General features: G+C 45.2%; 1 protein-coding gene across 1 annotated transcript in view; it reads right to left on the bottom strand.

The window, feature by feature from the left end:
• Positions 1 to 25,112: 25,112 nt before the first annotated feature.
• Positions 25,113 to 26,226, bottom strand: part of CROCC2 (ciliary rootlet coiled-coil, rootletin family member 2) — a 138,383-nt gene continuing 137,269 nt past the window's right edge. The window contains exon 33 of the mRNA XM_074297988.1: positions 25,113 to 25,953. Within this exon, the coding sequence (XP_074154089.1) occupies positions 25,717 to 25,953 (237 nt within the window). The 3' untranslated portion in view covers positions 25,113 to 25,716. The remainder of the gene's footprint in view (positions 25,954 to 26,226) is intronic.

The raw sequence follows: 26,226 nt of genomic DNA on the forward strand, positions 1-26,226 counted from the left end.
CGCAAAGGATCCTCAGGCCCTCTGCTGCCTCCTGGGAGGAGAGCTCACTCACTCAGCTCTGAAAGAAGGAAGCAGTTTTTCAAACTCAAGATGGGCTCTCGGTGAGCCTTGGAATAAAGGTCCCTGAGAACATCTGGGATGGCTGTCCTGGGAGACATTTTTGTGGACAGGGAGGGATTAAGGAAGCTGGACTAGAGATCCCGGCCTACACCTTTATTTTGTTATTAAGGAAAGATTAGAGATGATCTTGACCAATCCAGCCTTTCTGTTTTACAGATGAAGAAACTGAGGCAATGCAGAGGGGCCCCCTAATAGAAGAAGTTAGTGGCAGAGCCTGGATTCAATCTGTGCCTCCTGTTTAGTGAGTCTTCATTCAAGCTCATTCAAGTCTCTCTGGAGAGACCAACTACCAGGTCTCAGAAGTAGTGAGCAAGACGCAGTGCTAGGAATCGATTTGTAGACATGGGGCTCTTTGCACACTCAGTGGCTAGTGGGGACTTAGAATTCCGGGCTGCCAGAAAATCAGCCGCTCAGTGAACCACATCTTAGTCTCTGGAGTGCCCCCTAAACTGTCACAAATGCTTCCGACAAAGAAATGTTGGGGCGCATATTGGTCCAGGGGGTAATGGCCTCTTTTTCCCCTCTTATAGTGACCTAGGCCAAGTCTTCCCTGTTTGGGAAGTGGGCGAGTTGTATAAAATGACTGCTAAGGTCCCTTCCATCTTTGCCAAGTTCTGTTGTCACTGAAGCCCTGGGTGCCACCAAATAATCTGGGTCTAGTGGGGAAAATGTTGAAAAGCCACAATTTGGTCTGTGTTATGTTCTGACCTGCTGCTCAAACTGTGGTCCAAAAAGGGGCAAATTTGGAGCCCAGCTTTCCTTGACCTCGATGTAACATATTCCTTTTGGACCCCTTCTCACTCCTACCAATTAATTCCTTCCTGTGGTGAACAGGGGTCAAGGGTCAAGCAGGCACTTCACTTTCAGAATTCATTAGTCCCTTTTTCCTTGAGTCTGCATTCATATTTTCTTTTCTTCCCCCCCCCCCCAGGCTGGGGTTAAGTGACTTGCCCAGGGTCACAAAGCTAGGAAGTGTTAAGTGTCTGAGATCATATTTGAACTCAGGTCCTCCTGAATTCAGGGCTGGTGTTCTATCCACTGCGCCACCCAGCTGCCCTTGCATTCATATTTTCTACAATATTACACCATTAACTACTCTGGGTATCTTTTGTGGGCTTCCTCAGCTCTGACAGAAACTTTTAAAAACTCCAAAACTTAGCTCTGACTTTTCAAAACTTCATGTTTTCTTTCTCTGTTTTTGTCTCTGTCTCTTTGTCTATATTTCTTTGTCTCTCTCCATCTCTCTCTCCCCTCTCCCTTCAATGGTTTCTCTTCTCCTTTTTCTCCCATTGCTTTTTCTTGTTTCATTGTTTCTCCTTCTTCCCTCCCTCACCTTCCTCCCTCTTTCTCTTCCTTCCTTCCCTCCCTCCCTTCCTTCCTTCCTCCCTTCCTTCCTTCCTTCCTTCCTTCCTTTCCTTCCTTCCTTTCCTTCCTTCCTTCCTTCCTTCCTTCCTTCCTTCCTTCCTTCCTTCCTTCCTTCCTTCCTTCCTTCCTTCCTTCCTTCCTTCCTTCCTTCCTTCCTTCCTTCCTTCCTTCCTTCCTTCCTTCCTTCCTTCCTTCCTTCCTTCCTTCCTTCTTTCCTTCCTTCCTTCCTTCCTTTCCTTCCTCCCTTTCCTTTCCTTCCTCCCTTTCCTTCCTCCCTTTCCTTCCTTCCTTCCTTCCTTCCTTCCTTCCTTCCTTCCTTCCTTCCTTCCTTCCTTCCTTCCTTCCTTCCTTCCTTCCTTCCTTCCTTCCTTCCTTCCTTCCTTCCTTCCTTCCTTCCTTCCTTCCTTCCTTCCTTCCTTCCTTCCTTCCTTCCTTCCTTCCTTCCTTCCTTCCTTCCTTCCTTCCTTCCTTTCCTTCCTTCCTTCTTTTCCTTCCTTCCTTCCTTCCTTCCTTCCTTCTTTTCCTTCTTTTCCTTCCTTCCTTCCTTCCTTCTTTTCCTTCCTTCCTTCCTTCCTTCCTTCCTTCCTTCCTTCCTTCCTTCCTTCCTTCCTTCCTTCCTTCCTTCCTTCCTTCCTTCCTTCTTTTCCTTCCTTCCTTCCTTCCTTCCTTCCTTCCTTCCTTCCTTCCTTCCTTCTTTCCTTCTTTCCTTCTTTCCTTCCTTCCTTCCTTCCTTCCTTCCTTCCTTCCTTCCTTCCTTCCTTCCTTCCTTCCTTCCTTCTTTCCTTCTTTCCTTCCTTCCTTCCTTCCTTCCTTCCTTCCTTCCTTCCTTCCTTCCTTCCTTCCTTCCTTCCTTCCTTTCCTTCCTTCCTTCCTTCCTTCCTTCCTTCCTTCCTTCCTTCCTTCCTTCCTTCCTTCCTTCCTTCCTTCCTTCCTTCCTTCCTTCCTTCCTTCCTTCTTTTCCTTCCTTCCTTCCTTCCTTCCTTCCTTCCTTCCTTCCTTCCTTCCTTCCTTCCTTCCTTCCTTCCTTCCTTCCTTCCTTCTCTTCCTTCTCTTCCTTCCTTCCTTCCTTCCTTCCTTCCTTCCTTCCTTCCTTCCTTCCTTCCTTCCTTCTTTTCCTTCCTTCCTTCCTTCCTTCCTTCCTTCCTTCCTTCCTTCCTTCCTTCCTTCCTTCCTTCCTTCCTTCCTTCCTTCCTTCCTTCCTTCCTTCCTTCCTTCCTTCCTTTCCTTCCTTCCTTCCTTTCCTCCCTTCTTCTTTCTCTCCCTCCCTCCTTCCCTTCCTCCCTTCCTTTTACATGCAGGGGAGGAGATCAGCTTGGCTCAACAGATAAAGCTCTGAATCAGGAAGATACTATCTTCCAATTAGACCTCTGACACTTAGCTAGGTATATGACAATTGAGCTGCTACTTAAAGGGTCTTTGAGATTCAGTTTCCTCTGCTATAAGTAGGAGAAAAGCATTAATACCTACAGCCTCCATTTTAGGATTATCGAAGAGCTCAAATAAGATAGCTTTGTAAAGTACTTTGCAAATGTTCTGCTTCTAGGTCAGTGCCAGCTGTTGGAATTATTAGAAAGCAGGCTTGGGATCAATGTGGAAATATCCATTTGCTCCCTCCAGGTAGCTTCACTGTGGGATTTTCACTCTGTTCTGGAATACAGGGAGTTAACAGGGAGCCCACACACTGGGCATTACATTTCATTTTGAAAAACTCCCTGAGGGCAAAGGAGAAAAAAAAACACATTTTTTTTTTTCTTTCAGGTGCTAAAAATATTATCAGGAAATACTTTTCAGCAATGTGATGTTTTAGGTTACACGCTAAACTCAAGGGCCCCTTTGTCTCTGATGAAAAAAAAAATCTGCATTTATCAGAACCAAGCCATTTTATCAAGAGGGTTTGAGTTCTCCTAGCAAATAAAGCCAGCGATTGCTAGTTCCCTAATAGGGCTGGACAAACCCACTGACATTCTCTTTGGGATGCTGAAATCTGGGTTCAATTTTGGCCGGATAAGACAGATGCTGTAGGTATAGGAACGAACTGGTTCCTGGGTGATTGCATTTGCTGGAATAAAGAATTCATAAAGCTTTAGAGTTGCAGTTGTGGATCTACTCCATAATTGGGAGATATTTTGAGTGTGTGTGTGTGTGAAAGGCAAATTATCAGACTAAAACATCAGCTGGAAATGGTCCAAGTTTCTTTGCCCATGTCAGCAATTAACTGTGGGGTTGTGGTCTCCCTTTCAGACCCAGGAGGATGCTAGTTAAAAGGACCCAGAGGGAAGAATGTTAACTCTGAACCTCATTTGTAGAACAAACATTCTTCAGTCTAGTTCTAATGGTGGCGGATGAAAGAGCTGGGAGTGGGCAGAAGAACAGAGTTGTGACTCAGACCCATTTGCCCCTAGACCATTCCTGCAAGCTGGCCTCTCTTTGAGCTTTGAGCTGGAAGGAACCTCAGGCACTCAACCCATCCCTGAACAAGAACTAATGGCCACCCAGCCTCACTCTGAAAGGCTTCAGTGACCTCCGAAGCTAGTTGATTTCACATTGGATTAGCCCTAATTATTTGGAAGTTTGGGTTTTCTCCCCAACATTAAGCCCAAATTGCCTTCTTTGGAACTTACCTCCATATTCCAAGTTTTGCCCTGTATGGCCAAGCAGAAAAGTCTGACCACTCTTAATATGATAGTATCATGGAGTCACAAAATCTAGCCCTTCAAATACTTCAGAATTCCCCATTAAGCCTTCTCTTCTCCAAGCTAAGCCTTCCTTATTCTTTAGACTTCCCATGATCCTGAGGGTTTTCATCATCCTGATCCATCTCCATCCTATGGATGATCATCAGCTAGTTCTAATGATGGTGGATAAAGGAGTTGGTAGCAGAATAACAGATCCACGTCCTTCAGGAGATGTGGAGCCAAGAACTGAGCACGGGTTAAAAACTCCCCCGACCTGATTGGATCAGGGCCGAGTTGGGAGGCCACCAGGGAGGTGAGAGTAGATGGCCACCGTGGTGCTTCTGTGGTCGAGGAAGCCTAAGGCTGAGAATGAGAAAAGTTAGAGGAAGAGGAGCAGAGGAAATCATTGAAACTGCAAATGTTAAGAAACAAGAAGAAAGTCATTTAATCTGAGTGGAGGAAGGAATATTAAATGGCAGCTGGTTGATATCACCTAATCTCAGCATGTCCAGTCACGGAACCCAGGCTACAATATGGCTCTTGTTAACTCATTATTATTATTAACTTATTAACTATATTATTAATGATATCACTTTTGTTAACAATATTACTCTACTTTTCTAGGCCTCAGTTTCCTTATTTGTAAAATGAGGGAGCTCAATCCCCAAGATACTCATGTATGACTGTTCCTCAATATACACAGGTTCTGAACCCGAAGTTGAAAAACTGACTTTGACACATGTGTAGATGTTATGATGGGCATGGAGCCAGAAGGCATCATTCACATAATCGGTAATAGTATCCATTCAAAAAGATCTCAGGAGATTAGAACCTTGTCCTGCATCTAATCAGATAGAATTTAATGGGGGTAAATGTAAAGTCATGTACTTGGGTTCAAAAAGTCAATTTCACAAGTATAAGATGGAAAAGGCATGGCTAAGAAGCAGTTTAGCTCAAAAAAAAGATCTGAAGGCTTCGGTAGACCTCCAATGTGACTGGAGTCTGCAGAGGGATGAATCAGCTAAGGGAGCTGTCAACTAGAGTCATAACTTGTGATTTTATTGGTAGAGAAAACACCCATGACCAATGCAGATTAGGAAGCGTTCTGCTACTTGCAGTCTTAGATAATTGCCTAAAGTGGCTAGAACAAAAGTTCTTAACTGGGAAACCAGAAACTTAAAAAAAAATATTTCAATAACTGCATTTTAGTATAATTGGATGCATTTGTAATTTTATTTTATGTATTTAAAATCATTACTCTGAGAAAGGATGAACCAGAGGTTTCATCAGTCTTCTCAAGGGTCTGAGGCACAAAAAGATAAGAACCCTTGGACTTCCCCAATTCTTTTTCATTCCAGTGCCTTCCCTCTGTTAATTTTCCCCTATTTTTCCTGTATAGTGCTTTCTTTGTATATATTTATTTGTGGTTGTCTCCCCCATTAGATTTATAAGCTTCTTGAGAGCAACAACTATCTTTTGCAGTTTTTTCTTCCACTTAGTTTATTTATTTTTAATACACATTGCTTTATGGATCATGTTGGGAGAGAAAAATCAGAGCAAAAGGGAAAAACCATGGGAAAGAAAAAAGAAGTGAACAGAGCATGTGTTGATTTACTCCATAGTTCTTTTTCTGAATGGAGATGGCATTTTGTGTCCAAAGTCAATTTGAACCACTGAGCCACTGAGAAGAAGCAGGGCTTTCTTAGTTGATCATTGTCTTTTACATTTAAAAAAATATTCCTTGTTAGCTTTGGTCCTGGGCCCCATCGTTTAGGAAAGACATGGAGGAGCTGGAGAATGTCTAGGAGAAGGCAGCGAGGTGAGCAAAGGGCCTTGAAGCCATGTCTTTGGAGAACTGGCTATTGAGCTTGGGACATGGAGGAGCAACAAGCAAGCTACCTTCAGGCCATCAAAGGGCTTGGTGGGGAAGGAATGTCAGCTTTCTGGGTGAACCCAGAGGGTCAGATAGAGCTGGGAGCAGCCAGTGGAAGTTGGGCTTGATAGGAGAGAACACTTCCTATCAACGAGAGCTGTTCCAAAGTGAAATGGATCTCTTGATGGGTGCCTTATCATTAAACCCAAGCAAAAGCTGGACACTCTTGTTGGAAATTTTTAGAGAGAGCTGGATTGATGGTCTATGAGGTTCTTAGGGTCTGATTCTGGGCTACAAACATCCAGTCATATCATATCTTCTGCCTGCTTCCTAGGACCAAGAAGCAGAAGCCCTGTGCTCCTCACTACCCCTCCTGCCTTCCCTACTTCCCTCATTTTGCTCCTTTGTGACCTTTCCATCAAAACTGTCCTTGATTTTCATTGTAATTTGATTTTAAGCAACCATTGAGAGAAAGTGAGATTTTCCATGTGATCCCTTTCTCTTTCTCCCCTCCTCCATCACCAAAGAGGATCCTGTTTTCCAGTAGCATCACCTGCAGTTTTGGTTTATAAATATAATATTCCCACATCCCAGAGTCATCTTTAGCTCCCCGTGGTTTGAGGGTCTTAAGGTTGTTTTCTCTTTCTCCCTCCTTCCCTTCTTCCCACTTTCTTCCTTCCTTTATCTTTTTTCCTCTTTCCTCTCTGCTTTCTTTCTTCCATTTACCCTTATTTTCTTTCTTTAAGCCTTCCTCCTTCCTTTGCTTCTTCCTTCTTTCCTTCCTTTTTTCTTCTTCTTTATTTTCCTCCATTCCTCCTTTCTTATTTCCTTTTTCTCTTTCCCTATTTTCCTTCTTCCCTCCTTCTATCCTTTTTCTTTTTATAATATTCCTTTGTTTTTTTCTTTTCCTCCCTCCTTCTCTTCTTCCTTTCCTTCCTTCCTTGTTCCTTCCTTCCTTCCTTCCTTCCTTCCTTCCTTCCTTCCTTCCTTCCTTCCTTCCTTCCTTCCTTCCTTCCTTCCTTCCTTCCTTCCTCTTTCTTCATTTTTCTACTTTCCTATCTCTATTTTCTGTCTTTCTTCCCCCTTTTTCCTTTCTCCTTCCCTCCTCTTTTTTCTCCTTCTTCCTTTCTGCGTTCTTTCTTCTATTTTCCAGCATTTTCCTTCTTCTAGCCTTTCTCCCTCTTCTCTTTCTTCCTTTCTCTTTTGCCTCTCTATGTTCTTCCTTCTTTCCCCATCCCTCATTTCTTTCTTATTTCCTTTTTCTTTCCCTATTTTACTTCTTCCATCTTTCTCTTCCTTTCCTTCCTTCCTTCCTTTGTTTTTCTCTTCCTTTCTCTTCCTTCCATCCTTTCTCTGTTTCTTTCTTTTTCCACTGGGCCTCAGACCCACTTAGGGGTGCTCTTATGTGTGACAATCAAGCATCCCAGATCAGTCCAGGGAGTGTGAAGAAAACAAACAAGCCCAGGGTACCCTGGGATCTTTGGATAGATTTAAGGAGATGAAAGTTATTTGCGTCTTCCAAACTAATGGAGATGGAAATTAAAATAGCCCCAATAACTTGTGCTGTTCTTCTTTTTCAAGTTGAGAAATGGGAATGAAGTCCAGGGCTGCCTGACCCATCCCTCAGGAGTGTCCCATGCCAGCAACAAATACATGTTGTGTTTCTGAAGTGTGAGCTAAATAAACTGTCTTGTGATTGTCCATTTAAAACTTTATTGATGCCTTTTGCTTTCACACTATCTTTCTTTCCCCAGCCCCTCCCCCCCAACTCTCTCTGGTAAAATAGAAAAACAGCCAGGCAGAACCAGCTGACTCAGCAGCCTTGTCTGCTTGTGGATGTGAGAGTCTATTCTTGCAGTCCCCCAATTTTCTACCTACAAGAGGAAATGTGCTCCATCTTTTCCGGAGCCAAGACTGGGCTTTCCAGTTACTCAGCCCATCTTTAATTAGTGCTCTTTTCATGGACATGATCACGCTTCTTCGCTCTCTCATTGTTCTGGTTATACTTTCTTTGCTCTGGGTCAGTGCAGATGCATCTCCTTTGCTTTTCTGAATTTCTAATGGCACAATAATATGGCATTATATCTAATATTGAAGCTTGATGTAGAGAACAGGAAACTGGTCTTGGAAAGAGCAAGATCTGGGTTCAAGTATCATATCTGATACCTACTGATTGTGTGACCTGTAGGTTTGTGCCTTTACAGGGCGCTAAGCCGCTTTCTAAGACCCTGAGCTACATGGGAAATGGGACTGTCCTCATCCATATACCAATGACAACCCTTGTCTCGAACCCTTGTTCATAATTTGATCATTTATTCTCCGGTCCATGGGGCCCTCTGAGAATTCCACTTCTACCAGAAAAGGTACCACTATGAATAGTTTGGAATATCCTGCTGACTTCATTTGGTCTTTTAAGAGGATTCTGCTTGGTAATGTATCTTGGAGGCAGCTAGGTGGCACAGTGGAGAGCCTGTTGCATTTTTAGTCAAGAAGACCAGAATTGGTACCCAGCCTCAGTTATGACTAGGTATACAACCCTGGGCAAATAACTGCTCTCAGCCTCAATTTCCTCATCTGTAAAATGAAGATTATAGCACCTACCTCTTTGGGGGTTGAGTGAGGATCAAAAGAGGTAAAGTTTTGCTATGTAAATGCTAGCTGTCATCATTAACCAGGAGGAGGAGGGGGAGCAGGAAGAGGAGGAGGAGGAGTAAGAGGGAGAAAGAAGAAGGGGGAGTAGGAGGAGGGTCTCTGGTGAAAAGTGTGGGCCAGGAACCCCACCTAATGAGATTCACATTTGGATAAGATGAATGGGAGCAGTATCACCCAAAGGAACCTCTCCCGAAAGAGCGCAGATGAACAGAGTTTATGAACAACCTCTGATATTTCTGACATTTTCAGTTCATGTTTCAGTAATGAAATAAGCCCACCTGGCACAGAGAAACAATGACACCTGAATGACATGAGCTTTTGGCCATAAAATTGGTGATAAATCCAAGGGAGGGACATGCCTGTTAAAATCACCGAGTTTCATTGGGGGTACCTTTCTGGGTGTGAATCTCTCAGGAGTCACACATGTCTTTGTCTGCATGAGAATGGCTTCTTGGCCCCCATTCCAGTCATCCTCTCCCCTCTGTCCAGGGGCCCTTTTATGCCAGTCCTGGAGGGGAAAGAAGCTCTGGGAGAGAATGTCTGAATGGAGGATCAAATTGGCTAAGAGGGTGAGAGTGAGGGTCTTTACTCTTTGAAATGGGTGGGCCTTGAAGCTCCCCCTGTCCAGCGTTTGAGTAAAGTTCAGACCCAGAGAAAGCCTTTCTTTGGATCCACAAATGATTGTTGGAGAATGTCTGGAGGTGTGAACTTCTTTCTTTGTCTTCATGCTAGAGTGATTACACCATGGACACTGGGAATTGAAGGGAGGCCAGAATTTGGTTTGCATTACCAAACTTTTTAATGAACCTTAAATCCATTCAAGATGTAAACTCAACGAACACATCTACAGATGGGGCTTTTTCGAGAACATTTCCCCTTTTTCCAGGGTCACTGAGATACAGTAATAGGGATTGCCACAGGGACAACACCTGCTAGCCCCCAAAGAAAACAGGAAAGTTAAAAAAAAACACTTTGGCCAAAGTGAATGGGAAAAAATGTGAATTGATGCTAACAGGTGAAGCTCCCCATGACCCCAAGATGGTTGCCATCGTTGCTAAGGCGACCGCAGTCTGATTCTTCGGGGATTTTCTTGGAGACTCTAGGCTGGGAGGAGTGGGTGGATCTGGAGTGACTTGCAATTTTACACTTTAGGGAGAGCACAACCAGCCAGTCAGAAGAAGGCATGGCTTTGAGACAATGCTGGCCACCTGCCACCATGACAGGCCTGGGGGTCAGAAACAGAGAAAAAGACCCCATAAGTCTGGACCAGAGAAAGGATGAGGGCCCTTTCTCCAAAAGGACCTCATAGGATGGAGTATTTTTTAAAATTACTTTTTTCTCCCTGCGTTTGTGAAAAATCCACTGGATTGTCATGGACTCTCTCTGGTCCACCTCCTCCCTCATTTTTGCATAGGAGAAGACTGAGAACCGGCCCAGCCCCAAGTGGTAAAGGCAGGATTAGTAGATCTAGAATAAAAAGCCAGAATTCTTTCCGCTCCACCAGATGGACTCCTTGAATCAGGATGAGACTAGAGGGGCCAGTGCTATTCCAGCAGATAGAAATTTGATTAAAGAGTCTTGTTTCTTGATCCTACAGAAGAGAAGGGAATGGAACACTCTTAGAAAAGAATCTCAAATACAGAAAAACATTTAAGCTCAGGACTTGTCGGGAGTTCTGAGATTGGGCCTTCAATGCTGAATCCCTTAGTTATTATCATTCTGGAGAGGTCCATTGATATTAAATTCCCTAATTGGGCCAGCAATGGCGACCCCCTTCTGTTCATGCTGCTTTTGGGGGAGAAATTCCTTTGGCTGATGCTGAACCCATTCGTTGACTCCATCTGCAGATCTCATTAGGTGTGGTCCCCACTTACTTGATTAAGTCCTGGGTGTCTGCAGCCCGTGGGTCCCAGGTTGTTGTGGAATGCTTGTTGCGCCTCATTAAGAAAAAGGACCCACAGTCAGCATGATCATCCTGGGTATTTGGGGTCCATTTTCCTTTCTGTAGCGTCTGGTTCTGGAAGGCCCATTCCCTACTCATTTATTGGCTCAGCTGTTCCTTCAGTGCATTTACCTGGGGAAGGGAAAGAATAGCACCCCCTCATGAACCTTCAGTTTAGGAAAGTTCAGCAAACAAGTCCTAAGCTTCTGCTTTGGGCAGCACACTTTGCTGATGTCTACAGATACAAGACAACATCCACAATCTTCACATGCATTATCTGTGTGACTTTGGACACATCACATAACAATTTGGGCCTCTCTTTATGCATCTGGAAAATGAGGTCCAAAATCAGTCAACAAATATTTATGACGTATTTACCGTGGGCCAGGCATTGTGCTAAGTGCTGGGGACACGAAGAAAGGCAAAAGTGTGGTTCCTGGCTTAAGAAGCTCACGTTCTAATGGAGTAGATTAAAGGCCAAACTTCACACATGATATATAGGACACTAATGGAAGGGGATGGCTGAAGGGATGGGGAGCCTTTGAAGGTTCCTTCCCACTATATAAATCTAGGTTCTTCCTGTGATTCTGCCCTCATGTTGTTTAAATCAGCTCCAATCAAATTGTCATCTTTAATTTTTTAAAGCTTGTTTTATTGATTCATTATTATCCTCCCTCTCTTCCTTCCCTCTCTTCCTTTCCTCCTTCCTTCCCTCCTTCCTTCAGCTTCCTCCTTCCTTCCTTCCTTCCTTCCTTCCTTCCTTCCTTCCTTCCTTCCTTCCTTCCTTCCTTCCTTCCTTCCTTCCTTCCTTCCTTCCTTCCTTCTTCCTTCCTTCCTTCCTTCCTTCCTTCCTTCCTTCCTTCCTTCCTTCCTTCCTTCCTTCCTTCCTCTCCTTTTTCATTTTGATTTACTTTCCTTCTTTTTCTTTCTTCCTTCTTTCATTCTTCTTCCCTCCCTCCCTCCCTTTCTTTTTCCTTTTGTTCTTTATTCATTCCTTTCTCCTTTCTTCCTCTCTTTCTTTTTCCTATCTTTCCTTAATTTCCTCTTTGGCTCTTTCTTTTCCATCTTTCTGTTTCTTTTTCCCTTCCTTTCTTGTGTTCCTTCTTTCCCCCTCTCCCTCCCTCCCTCCCTCCCTCCCTCACTTCTTTCTTTCTTTCTTTCTTTCTTTCTTTCTTCTTCTTTCTTTCTTTCTTTCTTTCTTTCTTCTCTTTCTTTCTCTCTTTCTTTCTCTCTTTCTTTCTCTCTCTTTCTTTCTTCTCTTTCTTTCTTTCTTCTTTCTTCTTTCTTTCTTTCTTTCTGAGGAGTCGGTTCTTTCTTGACTTTCTTTCTTTCTTTCTTTCTTTCTTTCTTTCTTTTCTTCTTTCTTTCTTTCTTTCTTTCTTCTTTCTTCTTTCTTCTTTCTTCTCTTTCTTCTCTTCTTTCTTTCTTCTTCTTTCTTTCTTTCTTTCTTTCTTTCTTTCTTTCTTTCTTTCTTTCTTTCTTTCTTTCTTTCTTTCTTTCTTTCTTTCTTTCTCTTTCTTTCTTTCTTTCTTTTTCTTTCTCTTTCTTTCTTTCTTTCTTTTTCTTTCTCTTTTTTTCTTTCTTTCTTTCTTTTTCTTTCTTTTTCTTTCTTTCTTTCTTTCTTTCTTTCTTTCTTTTTCTTTCTCTTTCTTTCTTTCTTTTTTTCTTTCTTTCCCTCTTCTTTCTTTCTTTCTTTCTTTCTTTCTTTCTTTCTTTCTTTCTTTCTTTCTTTCTTTCTTTCTTTCTTTCTTTCTTTCTTTCTTTCTTTCTTTCTTTCTTTCTTTCTTTTTCTTTCCCTCTTTCTTTCTTTCCCTCTTTCTTTCCCTCTTTCTCCATTTCTTGCTCTGTCTCCTTCCTTTTACTCTTTCTCTCTACACTTAATTGCTAACCGAATCATCCATTTAAACACTCAGCTGGGGATTTGGGTTTCTATGGTCCAGTGCTTTGGTTAATGTTGGAGTCTGGTTCAAGTGCTCCAGTGGCTTGTTCTAAACTTGTTTTGATTGGGATTGCCCCACTTTCCTCTGGTTAAGGATGTGGAACTCGAGGTCCATAAATCCCAAGTCTCATTCTGCCATGTTGGCCTTGGGCAAGTGACTCAGTTCACTGCCTAAGCTTTCCCAGAACTGAGCAGTAAGACCAGAGAAAATTGGCTGAACATTTCCCCTGTTTCTGTCTAGAGCTCCATGATCTTCCTAATCTCCTAGAATCTCAGCTTTAGAGTCATTCTCCACTCTTCTCTCTTGATCCTTTCTCCAGTCAATCTTCTGCCAGCTCTTGCTCTTTCTGCCTCTAAAACCTCTCTCCCTCCATGGCTACACTTTTTCATCCCTCTCATCTAATTGCTCTCCACGATCTTTATTTCTCATCTTCTTCTTTCACACTCTAGTCAACACAATGACTTCGGTAAGCATTTATTAAGCATTTATTGTGTTTCAGGCACTATGGCACTGGGGATACCAAGACAAAAAGGAGACATCCCTGCCCTCAAAAAGCTAATGTACTCCTGGAGTAAAACAATGGGCATATTGATAAATGAATTTAAAATATATACAATTTTTTTTTTGTGGGAGTTGGAAAGCTTTGGTTTAAAAAAACATAGCTTACATTTGTGTAGTGCTTTAGGATTTGCAAACTATGTGTGTATATACAGTTACACACATATACATACATAAGGCATAGGAAAGTAATGGAAAGTAATGGAATATTATTGTTCCATTAAAAATAGTGAACAAACTGGTTTTTAGAAAGACCTTTAGAAAGACTCAGGGAAGAAAGGTTTACACAAACTGATGCTGATGAAACAAGCAGAATCAGGAATACGTTGTACATAGTAACGGCAACATTGTATGACTATCAACTATGAAATACTTGGTTTTTCTCAGCAGTTCTGTGATTCAAGGAAATCCCAATAAAATATGGTTAGAAAACGTCTTCTGCCTCCAGAGAGAACATCATGGAGACAATACAAACCAAGACATGCTTGGTTCCCTTTTTTCTTTTTTTTTTTTTTCTGTTTTTCTCTCTCTCATAATTTTCCCCTTTTTGTCCTGATTTTTCTCTCCTAACATTATTCATAAAGAATGTGTATTTTAAGATGAGTGTACATGTATAATCAGAAAAAAAACCAATTTATATACACACATACATAGCATCATCTCACTTGATTCTCATAAGCTTTTGGAGTAGATGTTATTATTACTCTCAAATTATGCCCAATATACCCCCTGGGAAGAATCAGGAAAGGCTTCCTGGAGGAAGTAGCTCCTGAGGTGAAAGAGCTTTGAATGGAATAAAGGATTCCGAGAGTAGGGGGTAGGAATGGAGATGATATAGTTGCCAAGAAACCTTCTAGAGTTACAGTTCTGACTGGGTCATTCCCTTGCTCTGAATCTGCTGTGTCTCCCTATTGCTCTTAGTACAAAACTTAAACTCCTCAGCCTGGCCTTCAAGACCTTCCACAATCAGCCTGCCTCTCTAGTGGGCTTCACATACTCTATGTTTTGCCCAGTGTCCCTACCTGAGCTTGGCTTTCGAACTTTGGAAAGTTGTGGAGAGGGCAGAGTGGATCTAGATTGGGAGAAAGGTTTAAATGGCAGGATGGGAGAAGGATCCCCTTGTGAGACACGGACAACTTTAGGAAGATTTGGAAGCTGGGCGAAGAATGGATTGGAGGTGGAAGAGATTGTAAATGGAAGAGAAAACTGGAAGTGAGATTTCAGAGACTTGTGAACCTGGACTCCAAAAGACTTATAAGATTTTGGGGATGCTGTGCAGGCTCTTGGAAAGCAGTTTCAGTTTTTGTCTCTTTTACCCTGAGGATCTGCTCCTCCCTAACAAAGGCACAGTCCCCACTTTGAGTTGCTGGGCATTTTCACAGAATTGCAGAATTGGAAGGGATCTCACACCTCTCCCCCATAACTGTGGAAATAAGCCCCTTGAGTGCAGGCACTGTTCCTTTTAACTTTGTCTTGCCATCAATAAGCATGGTGACTGCCAGGAAGCAGATGCTTAATCATCATGGTGAATTGAATTGAATTAATATCTCTGGGTTGGGGCTGACCTGGAGTTGCTGATTTTGTCTTCCTGATGGAGGTGGCTCAAGGACTTGGGCCAGTGTCTCCTTCACCACACCGAGCCTGATGGGTTCCTTTCCTTCCTCAGTTTCTCCTTTTTGGTTTTTCACAAACCCAATTTGATCATCCAGTCTGCCTCTGCAGAATCACAAGCATCATTGGCTAGCTTGTCAAATTCAGAGCACGCCCCTGCTTCCCATGGAGGGATCAGCCCTGGGCAAGAATGTTGACTTGGGAGCCTTGCTGATTCAGCATGCTGCCTCCCCTGGCTTTGGGGCCTGGATGAGACCACCCAAAGGCACCAAAGGACTCCATCCTGGCCGGTTTTCCCAAATAATTCAACTGCGGGCTGAGATTCTGTCTCCAGGGACACACCAACAGCAAGGATCACCCGAGGCCCAAGAAGAGTGATGGAAACCCTCTGCCTCCGATTTGTGATTGGACCCAGTGGCCAATTCCCAAGTAGCCCAAGGCTAGTTTGGAGTTGAACCAGAGAACCAGCTCTTTGCCTCTCCTCTGGGAGCCACAAATACTTGTCCCTTGGAGCTTTCTCTTCCTGAATATGAAACTTGGCTTTTGATGGAGCTCTGCTTCAGAAGCTGGAGGGAAAAGGCGACACTGTCAAGATCTGCTGGACTTGATGCAGCGAAGACTTGAATTGATTTGATAGAAATTGTCCCTGAGCTGGAGCACAGGCTCCCCATGGGTATCCCGGCTTCACACCCACCATGGAAAAATCTGTATCGTGTGTGTGTGTGTGTGTGTGTGTGTGAGTGTGTGTATGTGTGTGTGTGAGTATGAGTGTGTGTGAGTGTGTGTGTGTATGTATGTGTGAGTAAGTGTGTGTGAGTGTGTGTGTGAGTATGAGTGTGTGTGATTTTGTGAGTGTGTGTGTGAGTGTGTGTATGTGTGTGTGTAAGTATGAGTGTGTGTGAGTGTGTGTGTGTGTATGTATGTGTGAGTGAGTGTGTGTGGATGTGTGTGTGAGTGTGTGTGTGTGAGTATGTGTGTGTGTATGTGTGTGTGTGTGTGAGTATGAGTGTGTGTGAGTGTGTGTGTGTATGTATGTGTGAGTAAGTGTGTGTGAGTGTGTGTGTGAGTATGAGTGTGTGTGAGTATGTGAGTGTGTGTGTGTGTGTGAGTGTGTGTATGTGTAAGTATGAGTGTGTGTGAGTGTGTGTGTGTGTATGTATGTGTGAGTGAGTGTGTGTGGATGTGTGTGTGTGAGTGTGTGTGTGTGAGTATGTGAGTGTGTGTGTATGTGTGTGTGAGTGAGTGTGTGTGTGAGTGAGTGTGTAAGTGAGTGTGTGTATGTGTGTGAGTGTGTGTGTATGTATGTGTGAGTGAGTGTGTGTGTGAGTGAGTGTGTGTGTGAGTATGTGAGTGTGTGTGTATGTGTGTGTGAGTGAGTGTGTGTGTGAGTGAGTGTGTAAGTGAGTGTGAGTGTGTGTATGTGTGTGAGTGTATGTATGTGTGAGTGTGTGTGTGAGTGAGTTTGTGTGTGAGTATGTGAGTGTGTGTGTATGTGTGTGTGAGTGAGTGTGTGTGTGAGTGAATGTGTAAGTGAGTGTGAGTGTGTGTATGTGTGTGAGTGTGTGTGTGTATGTATGTGTGAGTGAGTGTGTGTGTATGTGTGTGTGAGTGAGTGTGTGTGAGAGTGTGTATGTGTGTGAGTGTGTGTATGTGTGTGAGTGTGTGTGAGAGTGTGTATGTGTGTGAGTGTGTGTGAGAGTGTGTGAGTGTGTGTATGTGTGTGTGTATGTGTGTGAGTGAGTGTGTGTGAGAGTGTGTGTGTGTGTGTGAGTGTGAGTGTGTGTGTGTGCATTTTCCATTCATTTTCCCCTATATTGAAAAGCCAAGATTTCCTCTCCTCCAAAAAGAAGGCAAGAGGGAAGGAAAGAAAGGTCTGTATCTTTAAAATCCCACGTTAAACTCCTGGAAGGAAATGTTAGGAGAAGAGAAAAAAGTGAAATCCAAAAGAAATAAACGGCCACATCCGGATTTCCCCCCCTGAGACACCAATAAAGGGGTTTTATGAGTTTGATACGGGCATTCACAGCTGATCTTCTGGAACTCATTAGCCGGCCCCACCCCCAGCCCCTGAGTAGGGGGTAAGTGGGGGAAGGGGGAAAAGGGCACTGGGAGACAAAGCCGGGTCTGCTTGTCAGGACGCTCAGATTTTGTTACGTTACCGCCCCTGCCCTGCTCCTGGCCCCCAGCAGAAACCCACCCCCCCATGCCCCATAGCTCAGGGTTGCACTCAGAAAAGCCAGCTTCCCTGGGGCCGGATACAGTGGGCAGAAGATTCCCAAGCTGGTTTAGCTCCACAGTCCCAGAGTGACCCTGGGAGAATCAGTTTACTTGCCCAAACCTCTGTCACCTCATCTGAAGGAGAGCAGGGGACTCAGAGACAAAGATCGGCAATCCTGGCCTGGTGAAAGGCTGCCTCTGCCACTGATTTCCGCCCTGCCAGCTCTAGGCCACTCACTTCCCTGGGCCTCAGTTTCTACCATGTACCAGGCTGCCTCAGGAGGTGACTAGGGCTAGAATTTGTGGGTGACTGTGCGAGGAGCGAGAAGAGATGGATGGGAGAAATCATGGCCGGTGAATTAACAGGACAGGACAATCGACTGGAGTGTGGAAGAGTGTGGGGAGAGTCCCGATGGACGGCGAGATGTCTCCTCCCCTCCCCAGTGGTTCCTGTTAGGGGTGGCAGCATTTGGTACAGCACTCTCGATTGTTAGTATTGGGATACTTGGCCCCATCACAGAGGAGGGAGAATAGGAAAACAGAAACAACAAATCTTGATGCAGAATGGAAGGGACTGGAGGAGGAGTGGGGGAGGAATTTGTGGCTCTTTGGTGTCAGCAACAAGCCTTTAAAGACTCTTGCTCAATTAAATTAAATTAAAATAATTCTGAGGTACCACCTCACACCTCTCCGATTGACAAGAAAAGATAATGATAAACGTTGGAGGGGATGTGGGAAAACTGGGACACTGATGCATTGTTGGTGGAGTTGTGAACAAATCCAGCCATTCTGGAGAGCATTTGGGAACTATGCCCAAAGAGCTTTCAAACTGGGCATCCCCTTTGATCCAGCAGGGTCACTACTGGGTCTGTATCCCAAGGAAATCATAAAAGAGGGAAAAGGACCCACATGTGCAAAAATGTTTGTGACAGCTCTTTTTGTTGTGGCAAGGAACTGGAAACTGAGCAGATGTCTCAAAATTGGGGGATGGCCGAACAAGTTGTGATACATGAAGGTCATGGGATATTATTGTTCTACGAACAGGCTGATAATAGAAAGGTCTGGAAAGATTTACACGAACTGATGCTGAGGGAAACAAGCAGAACCAGGAATACACTGTATACAGTAACACCAAGATGGTGTGGCATCTGCATCCAGAAAAAGAACTAAGGAGACTGAATATAAATCAACAAACACATGCTCTCTTCTCTTCTTTCTTTTGTTTTATTTTCTCTCCCATGGTTTTTCCCTTTTGTTTTGATTTTTCTCTCTCAGTATGGCATGTTAAAAATAAATAAAATTTATGAGGGAAAAAGACCCTTGCCCACATTATTCCAACCTGCTGAGGGAGGCACAGCAGGCAATAGCACCCCATTTCCCCACTGGGAAGCTAAGGCTCAGACGGTTATTGGTCACAGCCTTTTAGGATCTGAGGTGGGATTGGAACTCAGGCCTCCCCACAGCAAGAAGGGTTGATGTGGAGTCTGCTTCCCGATGCCCTCAGGATACAATACACACTCCTGCAGTGCCTGACCCTCCATTCTAGGCTGAATATACCTTCCTTCACGCTCTTGCATTCTGTGCCTAGAATTCTCTTTCCATATCCAGAAGAGCTCACTTTGAATGGAAGGGGAGAGGCAGTGATGATGGAAGCGGTCAGCCAGGCCAGTTACCCATCACTTTGGTAGAGTTTGAGCTCATAAGGCTGTAATTCCGGCCCTCCACCAGAAGGCCAGAAGCTTAAGCCGGACTCAGCCCATCAAGTGCCGCATGTGGGAGGAGGCAATTTCCATTTTCCCAACCTTTATCCCTATAGGGATCCTAGATGGCAAAGGGTAATAGTTGGATCTGGCCCCTCACGGAGGAGTGACTGGGAATTACTCACAGGAAGCCCGGGTCCATCTGTCTGTCTTGTAGCGACCATGGAAAGAAGATCCAGAATCTCCCCTCTGGTTCACTGGGTGACTGGTTGATGGATGATACAGCCAACTTCTCTCAACCATATTTCCAAAGGAGGAAGGGAGGAGGAGGCAGGGGCAGGGGGTAGGAGGCGGAGGAGACTCATGAACCCAGAACTGGAAGGGACCTCAGAGACCATCAAATCCAACCTGCTCATTTTACGGTTGAGGAAGAGGTTAAGCCACTTACTTCAGGGAGACTCATCATGGGATTTGAAGTCTGTATTGCTTGGTGAAATGACCTGCCTACCCAAAGTCACCCAGCTCAGAGACACTTCAGGTTCATCCTGACCTGCTGCGGAACAGGAACCTCGATTCAGGGAGACTTTTTCAGGTCTTTGTCAGATAAACACTTAAATGTAGCCCTTTCCCTTTCTGGTTCTCCTTCTAGGACTTGGCCACTTCTTCTACACTTAGCAGCCAGAGCAGGGAAGATGGAAAGCCTCCTGCCTCCCTTTTGGGTTTCTCCTCCGGAGCCTCATGCTTAGTCCTAGGAGGAAGTACTCTTGGCAGTACGAGATGATTTTCCTTGAGAAATGGCTCCAGATGAGAATGAGGAGTCATATAAGGGAGAGAGAGCCTCCGGTTTGCCTTCCAGCCTTCAGTGACTCCCAGCCCTTTGGGCGGCAATGAAGGCTTTGCTTGGAGCAACTGGGGAGAGGGCCCCTCATCCTTGCCCCCACTCACATTCTACAACCCCCTCCTCAAGCCCCTGATCCCCCTTAAGCTCATCATCCAGCAGCATGTGATTGGAGAAAGAAGGGCTGACCCAGAAAGCCTCAGCCCCCAGAACCCCCCAAGCCCCTGATCCCCCTTTCAGCCCATCATCATCCAGCAGCATGTGATCAGAGAAGCAAAGGCAGCTGGGTGGGAGTGACCCAGGCTGGGCCATCTCTATTACAAGGGACTGGGGACTCGATTGGAGACACAGAACGGACAGGAGAATCCCAGGGTTCCCTGATGGGGGGATGGAGCTGGGGGGGGGCCCTAATATGAGGATGCAGGTTGGACTCTGCCTTGCTTTGTCTCCCTGGAGCTTAGCACAGTGCCTGAGGGAGGGCAAGCATTTTATACACGCTGACCGGTGCGAATGAGCGTAAGTTTCCAGAACCAACTTCCAAGAAAGAAAGAGTGAGATGCTCCTTAAGTTCTCCTGGAGGCCAGGGGACCAAGGTCAGCTCCTCCCCCACCAGTTTGGGTGGGGAGGGAGAGCCAGCCCATGCTGTCAGCTCGGAGGGGATCCAGACCCGGGGAAGTCTCCAGCATGGAATGGGGAGGTGGGAAGACTTTCCCCTGCCTTCCAGTTCCACCTACAACCAGCTCATGGTGTTCCTCTGGACTGCATGTCCTTGGCGATGGCTTGCCACCGGATCTGCCAGGATTTTGGTGCCCTCCAGGGGCACGGGGCTAGACATTTCATGGTAGTGAGAGCCCTGGCCGGGTGAAATCTTGATGTTGAGCACGTTAGCCCCAAAGAGCTCTGGGGGAACCTTCTCCCAACAACTCTCCCACCCCCTTCATGGTGCCAAGGCGCTTGGCTTTGGCCACTCCCGGTTCTCCCTGCCCTGACTGGAGACTGCCGGACACCGGGCCTTGTTTGGCACAGGCATGCTGGAGTGGAGACTGGAGCTGGGAGTACATTCAGTCCCAGCCTCCTCAGGCTGAGTCAGGCCTGCCAGGCCACCACTCCACATGCCGTGGGCACGTTCCAGGGGTCACTGAGTTACCGGGCTTCAAATCGGGAGAAATGACTGGGGTCCACTCCTCCTCACTGGGAAGATGGAGGGCAAAAAAGGAGCTAGAGGAGAGTGGGTGAAAGGAAGTTAATGTCACTCACACACTCTGTCTCTCTCTGTCTCTGTCTTTGTCTCCCCTTTTCCTATCTCTGTCTCATGTTTCTGTCTGTCTCAGTTTCTCTGTGTGTCTTTCTGTCTCTCTCTATGTCTCTCTTGTCTCTCTGTGTCTGTCTGTCTCTATCTCTCTTTGTCTCTGTGTTTCTCTCTCTCCCTCTCTTTTTCATTGTGTTTTTCTCTGTTTCTCTGTTTCTCTGTCTCTCTCTGTCTCTCTCTGTCTCTGCCTCTCTCTCTCTCTCTCTCTCTCTCTCTCTCTCTCTCTCTCTCTCTCTCTCTCTCTCTCTCTCTCTCTCTCTCTCTCTCTCTCTCTCTCTCTCTCTCTCTCTCTCTCTCTCTCTCTCTCTCTCTCTCTCTCACACACACACACACACACACCCACACACAGAGCTCATTTCTGGAAGGGAGGGTCAAGGTCAAGTGAAGCTGGCTCACGTTCAAGGGGAGACCAGCTTGCCACCTGGTTTGGATTTGACTTCCTCCTTCCCTGGAGCTAATTAGCCCAATCCCTGAGCACCCCCACTGATCCCCAGCCCAGGTGGGAAGGAGCACCTGGAGCAGTCTCTCAGAGGCTCAGCTGTGCTCATGAACCTCGCACGTGGGCCCCCAAAGGCACCGAGCAGGCTTTAGTAAATGCTGTTGACTGATGGACAAGATCCTGGAATGGAAGGGACCTCGGAGGCCATCTGTCGCAGTCCCTTCATTTTACCCCTGAGGGAACTGGGGTTTAGGCAGTTTAAGTGCCTCACTCAAGGCTAAATGGTTATTGGCCCGGAGGGAGGATCTGAACCTGGGCTCCTCTGTCTCAGGGGCCGGTCCTCATTCCTGGGGCTCCACGATCCCCTTCGGTTGACACCAAAGGCCATTCTTGGATAGAAGTCGACTAGATCAGGGGCTTGGTGCCCCAGAGTGGCGCAGTCTCCACTTTCCAGGAGGAGGACCTGGGTCTACCGCTTACAGTTTGGGTGATTTTTGGCAAGTCAGTCACTCCCTCTGGGCTTCTGGTTGCACCTGATGACCCCCTCAAGTATCCTTTGAGCAGGGTTCTAGGAACATTAGCTTGCCAGGAGGCAATGAGGGAGATAGATGCCCTGAAGAGAGCCAGGAACATCTGTATGAAGCCTCTCCTCTGATACCTCCGAACTGCAGCCTCAGTTTCCTTATCTGTGAAATGGATAGCCATTATCCATATCTGCAGAAGCTACCACAGAGGCTTCTCAGGATATTTGTGATGTTCAATGCAGAGCGATTTATCAATCTGAATGCTCTACAGAAACATTAGTGATTATTTCATGCAAGGTGTCTTTGTTTGAGGACCCTTCTTATGCCCCCATCCTCACCTCTGCCCCTTCCATCTTCCCTGACTTCCACCAGGTCCCCCCCCCCCCCAAATCCTCCTCCTGCAAGAAGCCTTTCCTCTGCTGGTTGTTCCCTGCTGGTCCCAACTGCATTTGTCCCTATTGCAGAACTGCCTCCCCCATTAGACCTTGGGTTCCCAGAGAGCAGGTCTTTGTCTTCCTTCGTGTCCCTGGGGCCTGGCAAGGACTCGGCCTGACTCCTTTGATTCCAAATAATTAACAAAAAATATTAGAAGGCCAGGACACTATTTCAGGGTGAACTTTGGTGAAGTTAAGAGCCTGGCTTTATACATGGTTTCACTCCTTCTGGATCTATATGCTCCTACCATTTCCTGGGTTGCCTGTTGCTGTTTGCCTGGGGCCCGGATCACTTTCCCAGACATCCCGGGGACCTGTTCTACTCTGCCAACATAGCCTAGGTCCTTGCCATCTTCAAGTGTACTTACCCAACCACCCAACCAAGTCCCCATCATATTGCCATAGTTGGGTCCTCAGCATCCCTTGTGTGTGTGTATACTATGGTAATAACTCTCCTCAGAGTCCTTCCCTCGCCATCAGTGCTGAGTCTTCATCATCCCTTCTGTGTGTAATCTTAACCACCCAATCATGACCCCATCTTGTTGTTGCTGTGTGTGAATAAGTATTCAACGGGGTTTCCATCTTGCTGCCATAATTAGGTCCTCAATATTCCTTGTGCGTACAACGATAATAACCAACCGAGTCCCCTTCTCACTGTCATCGCTGAGTCTTCATCATCTCTTCTGTGGGTACTATTAGTAGTAACTGACCAATCACATCTCCATCTTGTTGCTATAGTGAGGTCCTCAACATCCCTCATGTGTCCTATGGTGATGACCACTCAGCAAAGTCCCCCCCCTCACTACCATAGTTGGGTCCTCATCATCCTTTGTGTATGTACTAGAGTAATAACCACCCAACCACATCCCCATCTTGCGGCCATAGTTGGGTCCTCAGCATCCCTTGTGGGTGCTATAGTAATAACCACCCAACAGAGTCCCTATCTCATTGCCACAGTTGAATCTGCTATAATTGAGTCCTCATCCCTCCTACTACAGCAAAAATCATCCAGCTGAGTCCCTGCTTCATCCTGCATTTGACCTTCACCATTCTTCCTATTGCAAAGCTCTGGTCATGTTGCTGTTTTCCTCAAAAATAAGCCGTGACTTTGTAGTGTCTATAACAGGAACCCAAAAACTTTTTCAGTCCCTGAACCCCTCGGATGCCAGTAACCTTTCTCTGTATTCTCTATTCAGTATAAAAGGAAATAAATCCCCAAATTCACCATGGCTTTGTCCTTAAAAAGGAGGGTATCCATAGGACAGTAGAATTATTTACCAAATATTACCGTGCTGAGAAACTTCTCCTACCTAAAGGTATATACATATATTGTCCCTTATAAGAGGAAGTTCATCCGTACCCTACATTCAGGATCCTCCCTAATGTGACCTCAGCATAGTTTTTTTTAGGCTGATTGGCTGGATTTACTCCCCTGAATGATCAAATGAGACCATATGTGTAGAGTACTTGTCAATCTTAAAATTCCTTGTAAATAAATCTGAGGTACCATCTGACACCCAGAAAATTGATAAATGATGAAAAAAATGCTCCTTTTGTGTTGTAGGGGATTTAGGAAAACAGAGCATCCGTGCTGTATTAGTGGGGGTACAAATTGTTCTGATAAATTTGTAAAACAAATGAGAATTACTTGGGAAAAGTCACTCAACTATGAATATCCTTGATCTAGCATCTCCAATGCTTGGGCATGACTTGGAGATCCCACCTACAACATGGTGTCATTGCAGAATTTTTTTTTCTTTTTTCTCTTTTTTGTGGTAGCAAAAAACTGGAAAAATACACAAGGCTGTTGATTGGTCAATAGCTGAACAGTATGTAGGACATGAATGTAAAGGGATGTTTCCACACCATAAAAATGAGGAAAAGAATAGGAAGAGTTGTATGATGCAATGCGGGAAGAAGAAAGGAGAACCAGAAAAAGGATGTACATGCAGACTAGCATGATGTAAATACTGAAAAGACACCAAATTCTTGGGTCATGTCATTTTCCTCCTAATCTATAAGCTCCCTGAAATCAGGACAACTAGAACCATTTTGCTCCCAGTGTCAAGCACAAGACACGGTATACAACAGGCATGCAAATGCTTTTTTGATTGACAGTTTGATAGGAAGCTTTTTCTTACACCAAAACTACTTACTGTGACTAATTTTGGCCCCCAGGGCCAAGCAAAACATGTCTCGTCCCTTGATAATTCTTGGAATACTTGAAAGCAAACTATTGTATCTCAGTTCTCTCTGCATCCATTCCTCTAGGCTAAATTCCTTGATTCAGTGCCATAGAATCACAAAATTTCAAAATTGGAAGGGACTTGGGCAGGCATATAGTCCAACCCAGATACTATAGGGCCAATCTGACAAGGGTCACCCAACTTCAGTTTGGAGATGCCATGGAGGGAGTGAGAGGTCCCCCATTCCGCTTTTGGACAGCACTAATACATAGGGAGCTTTTCCTGAATTTAGCCTGAAATTGTCTCTTTGAGACTCCTTATTCCTGTTTCTGCCCTCTGGGAACAAACAAAATATGATTAATCTTTATTCCTTTTCTGTAATGACTTAAAGCTACTAGGGTTCCTTCTAATCTTTAGATGAATGCTGTTCCCAGTTCCTTCATATGCTTGGGGCTCAAAATCCTTCACCAACTCTCCAGCTTACCAAAGTCATGCCCGGAAATGGACACAGTACTCCAGTTGGCATCTGACCAGGGCAGCGGAACTTATGTGTGTCCTAGAGGCAGGAGTCCCATCTCTGACACTTATCAACTATGGGACTCTACTTCCTTATTCTCTGGATCTCTCAGATAAGGTGAGATGGTTCACTGAGATCCTTTCCAGGCAGATCCCATGATCCTTCTCACCAATGTCCAAGGTGGTGAGACTTTTGTAGCTGTCCCGACACACAGCATTAAAATCCCAGATCGTACCCAAAGATTTGAATGCTCGCCTTGGCCTCCTTCACAAGCTTCCCTTACAAGAAGAATACATCTTCATGGAAGGCCAAATCATAAGCTTAGAATTTATAGCACATTTGACAGACAGTATCTCACGTGAGCCTCACAACAACCCTGCGAGGTAGGTGCTACAGTTATTATTTCCATTTCACAACCGAGGAAACTGAGGTGAAATGACTTGGACAGGGCCATGTGGCTGGGGGTAACAGGCAGAATTGAAACTTGGGTCAATGACTTTAAGCCCAGTGCTCTTTCTCTAACAACTATGACTATACAGGTCTAATTTTTTTTTTTTTCTCTAAAGAGAAAGGACAGATCAAGAGCAGAAAATCTGGGTTCTAGTCTCAGGTCTGTGAGCCTCAGTTTTCTCATTTGTAAAATGGGGACAATGCCTCCCTTCGGAGGAGGCTGTAAACTTCAGTCCCATGAGATAATAGTTGGTGGAGCCCCACGAGCACTGGACGGCCACTGGACGGCCACACTGTCATGGCTCCATCTCTGTTCCTTGGCATCCTGGCTGGGGACGTTGTGTGGGATCCAACCTAGATCTTGTCTTATAGGCGCCTTCCAGCCTCTGCTTTCCTTGATACCTTACAGAGTGTTCTCTTTAGAGCACTGTTGTCCTTCTCCAGCTGGACGGCCGACCGCTCCATCTCCTTGTGCTCTCTCTCCAGACGGCTCAAAGCTCTCTGCAGGGTGAAAATTTTCTCCTGCAAGGCATGATTCTCCCTCTGGAACTTCTGGACCGAGGCTAAGGCCTCTTCCTTGCTTTGTCGCTGTCTGTGCACAATCTGGAGTGGAGAGGAGAGAAAGACCGGTATGGACTTCTTAGAAGGACCCATCCCATCCTGTCTCTCCTGTGGGACTTTCTTTTTTTACCCAGCACTCGTATACAGTAGGTGCCTAATAAATGCTTGCTTGCTACTATTAATGATGATATCAATAATGTCCTCTTGGGTCTCAGTTTTTTTGTAAAATAAAGTGGTGGATTGGATGATCTGTGGGATCTTTTCAGTTTCAAATCTACGATTTTAGGAAACCAGTGACAAAGTTGTAGGGAGTCT

This window comes from Sminthopsis crassicaudata, chromosome 3 (genome assembly GCF_048593235.1).
Source record: "Sminthopsis crassicaudata isolate SCR6 chromosome 3, ASM4859323v1, whole genome shotgun sequence".
NCBI classification, from domain to species: domain Eukaryota; kingdom Metazoa; phylum Chordata; class Mammalia; order Dasyuromorphia; family Dasyuridae; genus Sminthopsis; species Sminthopsis crassicaudata.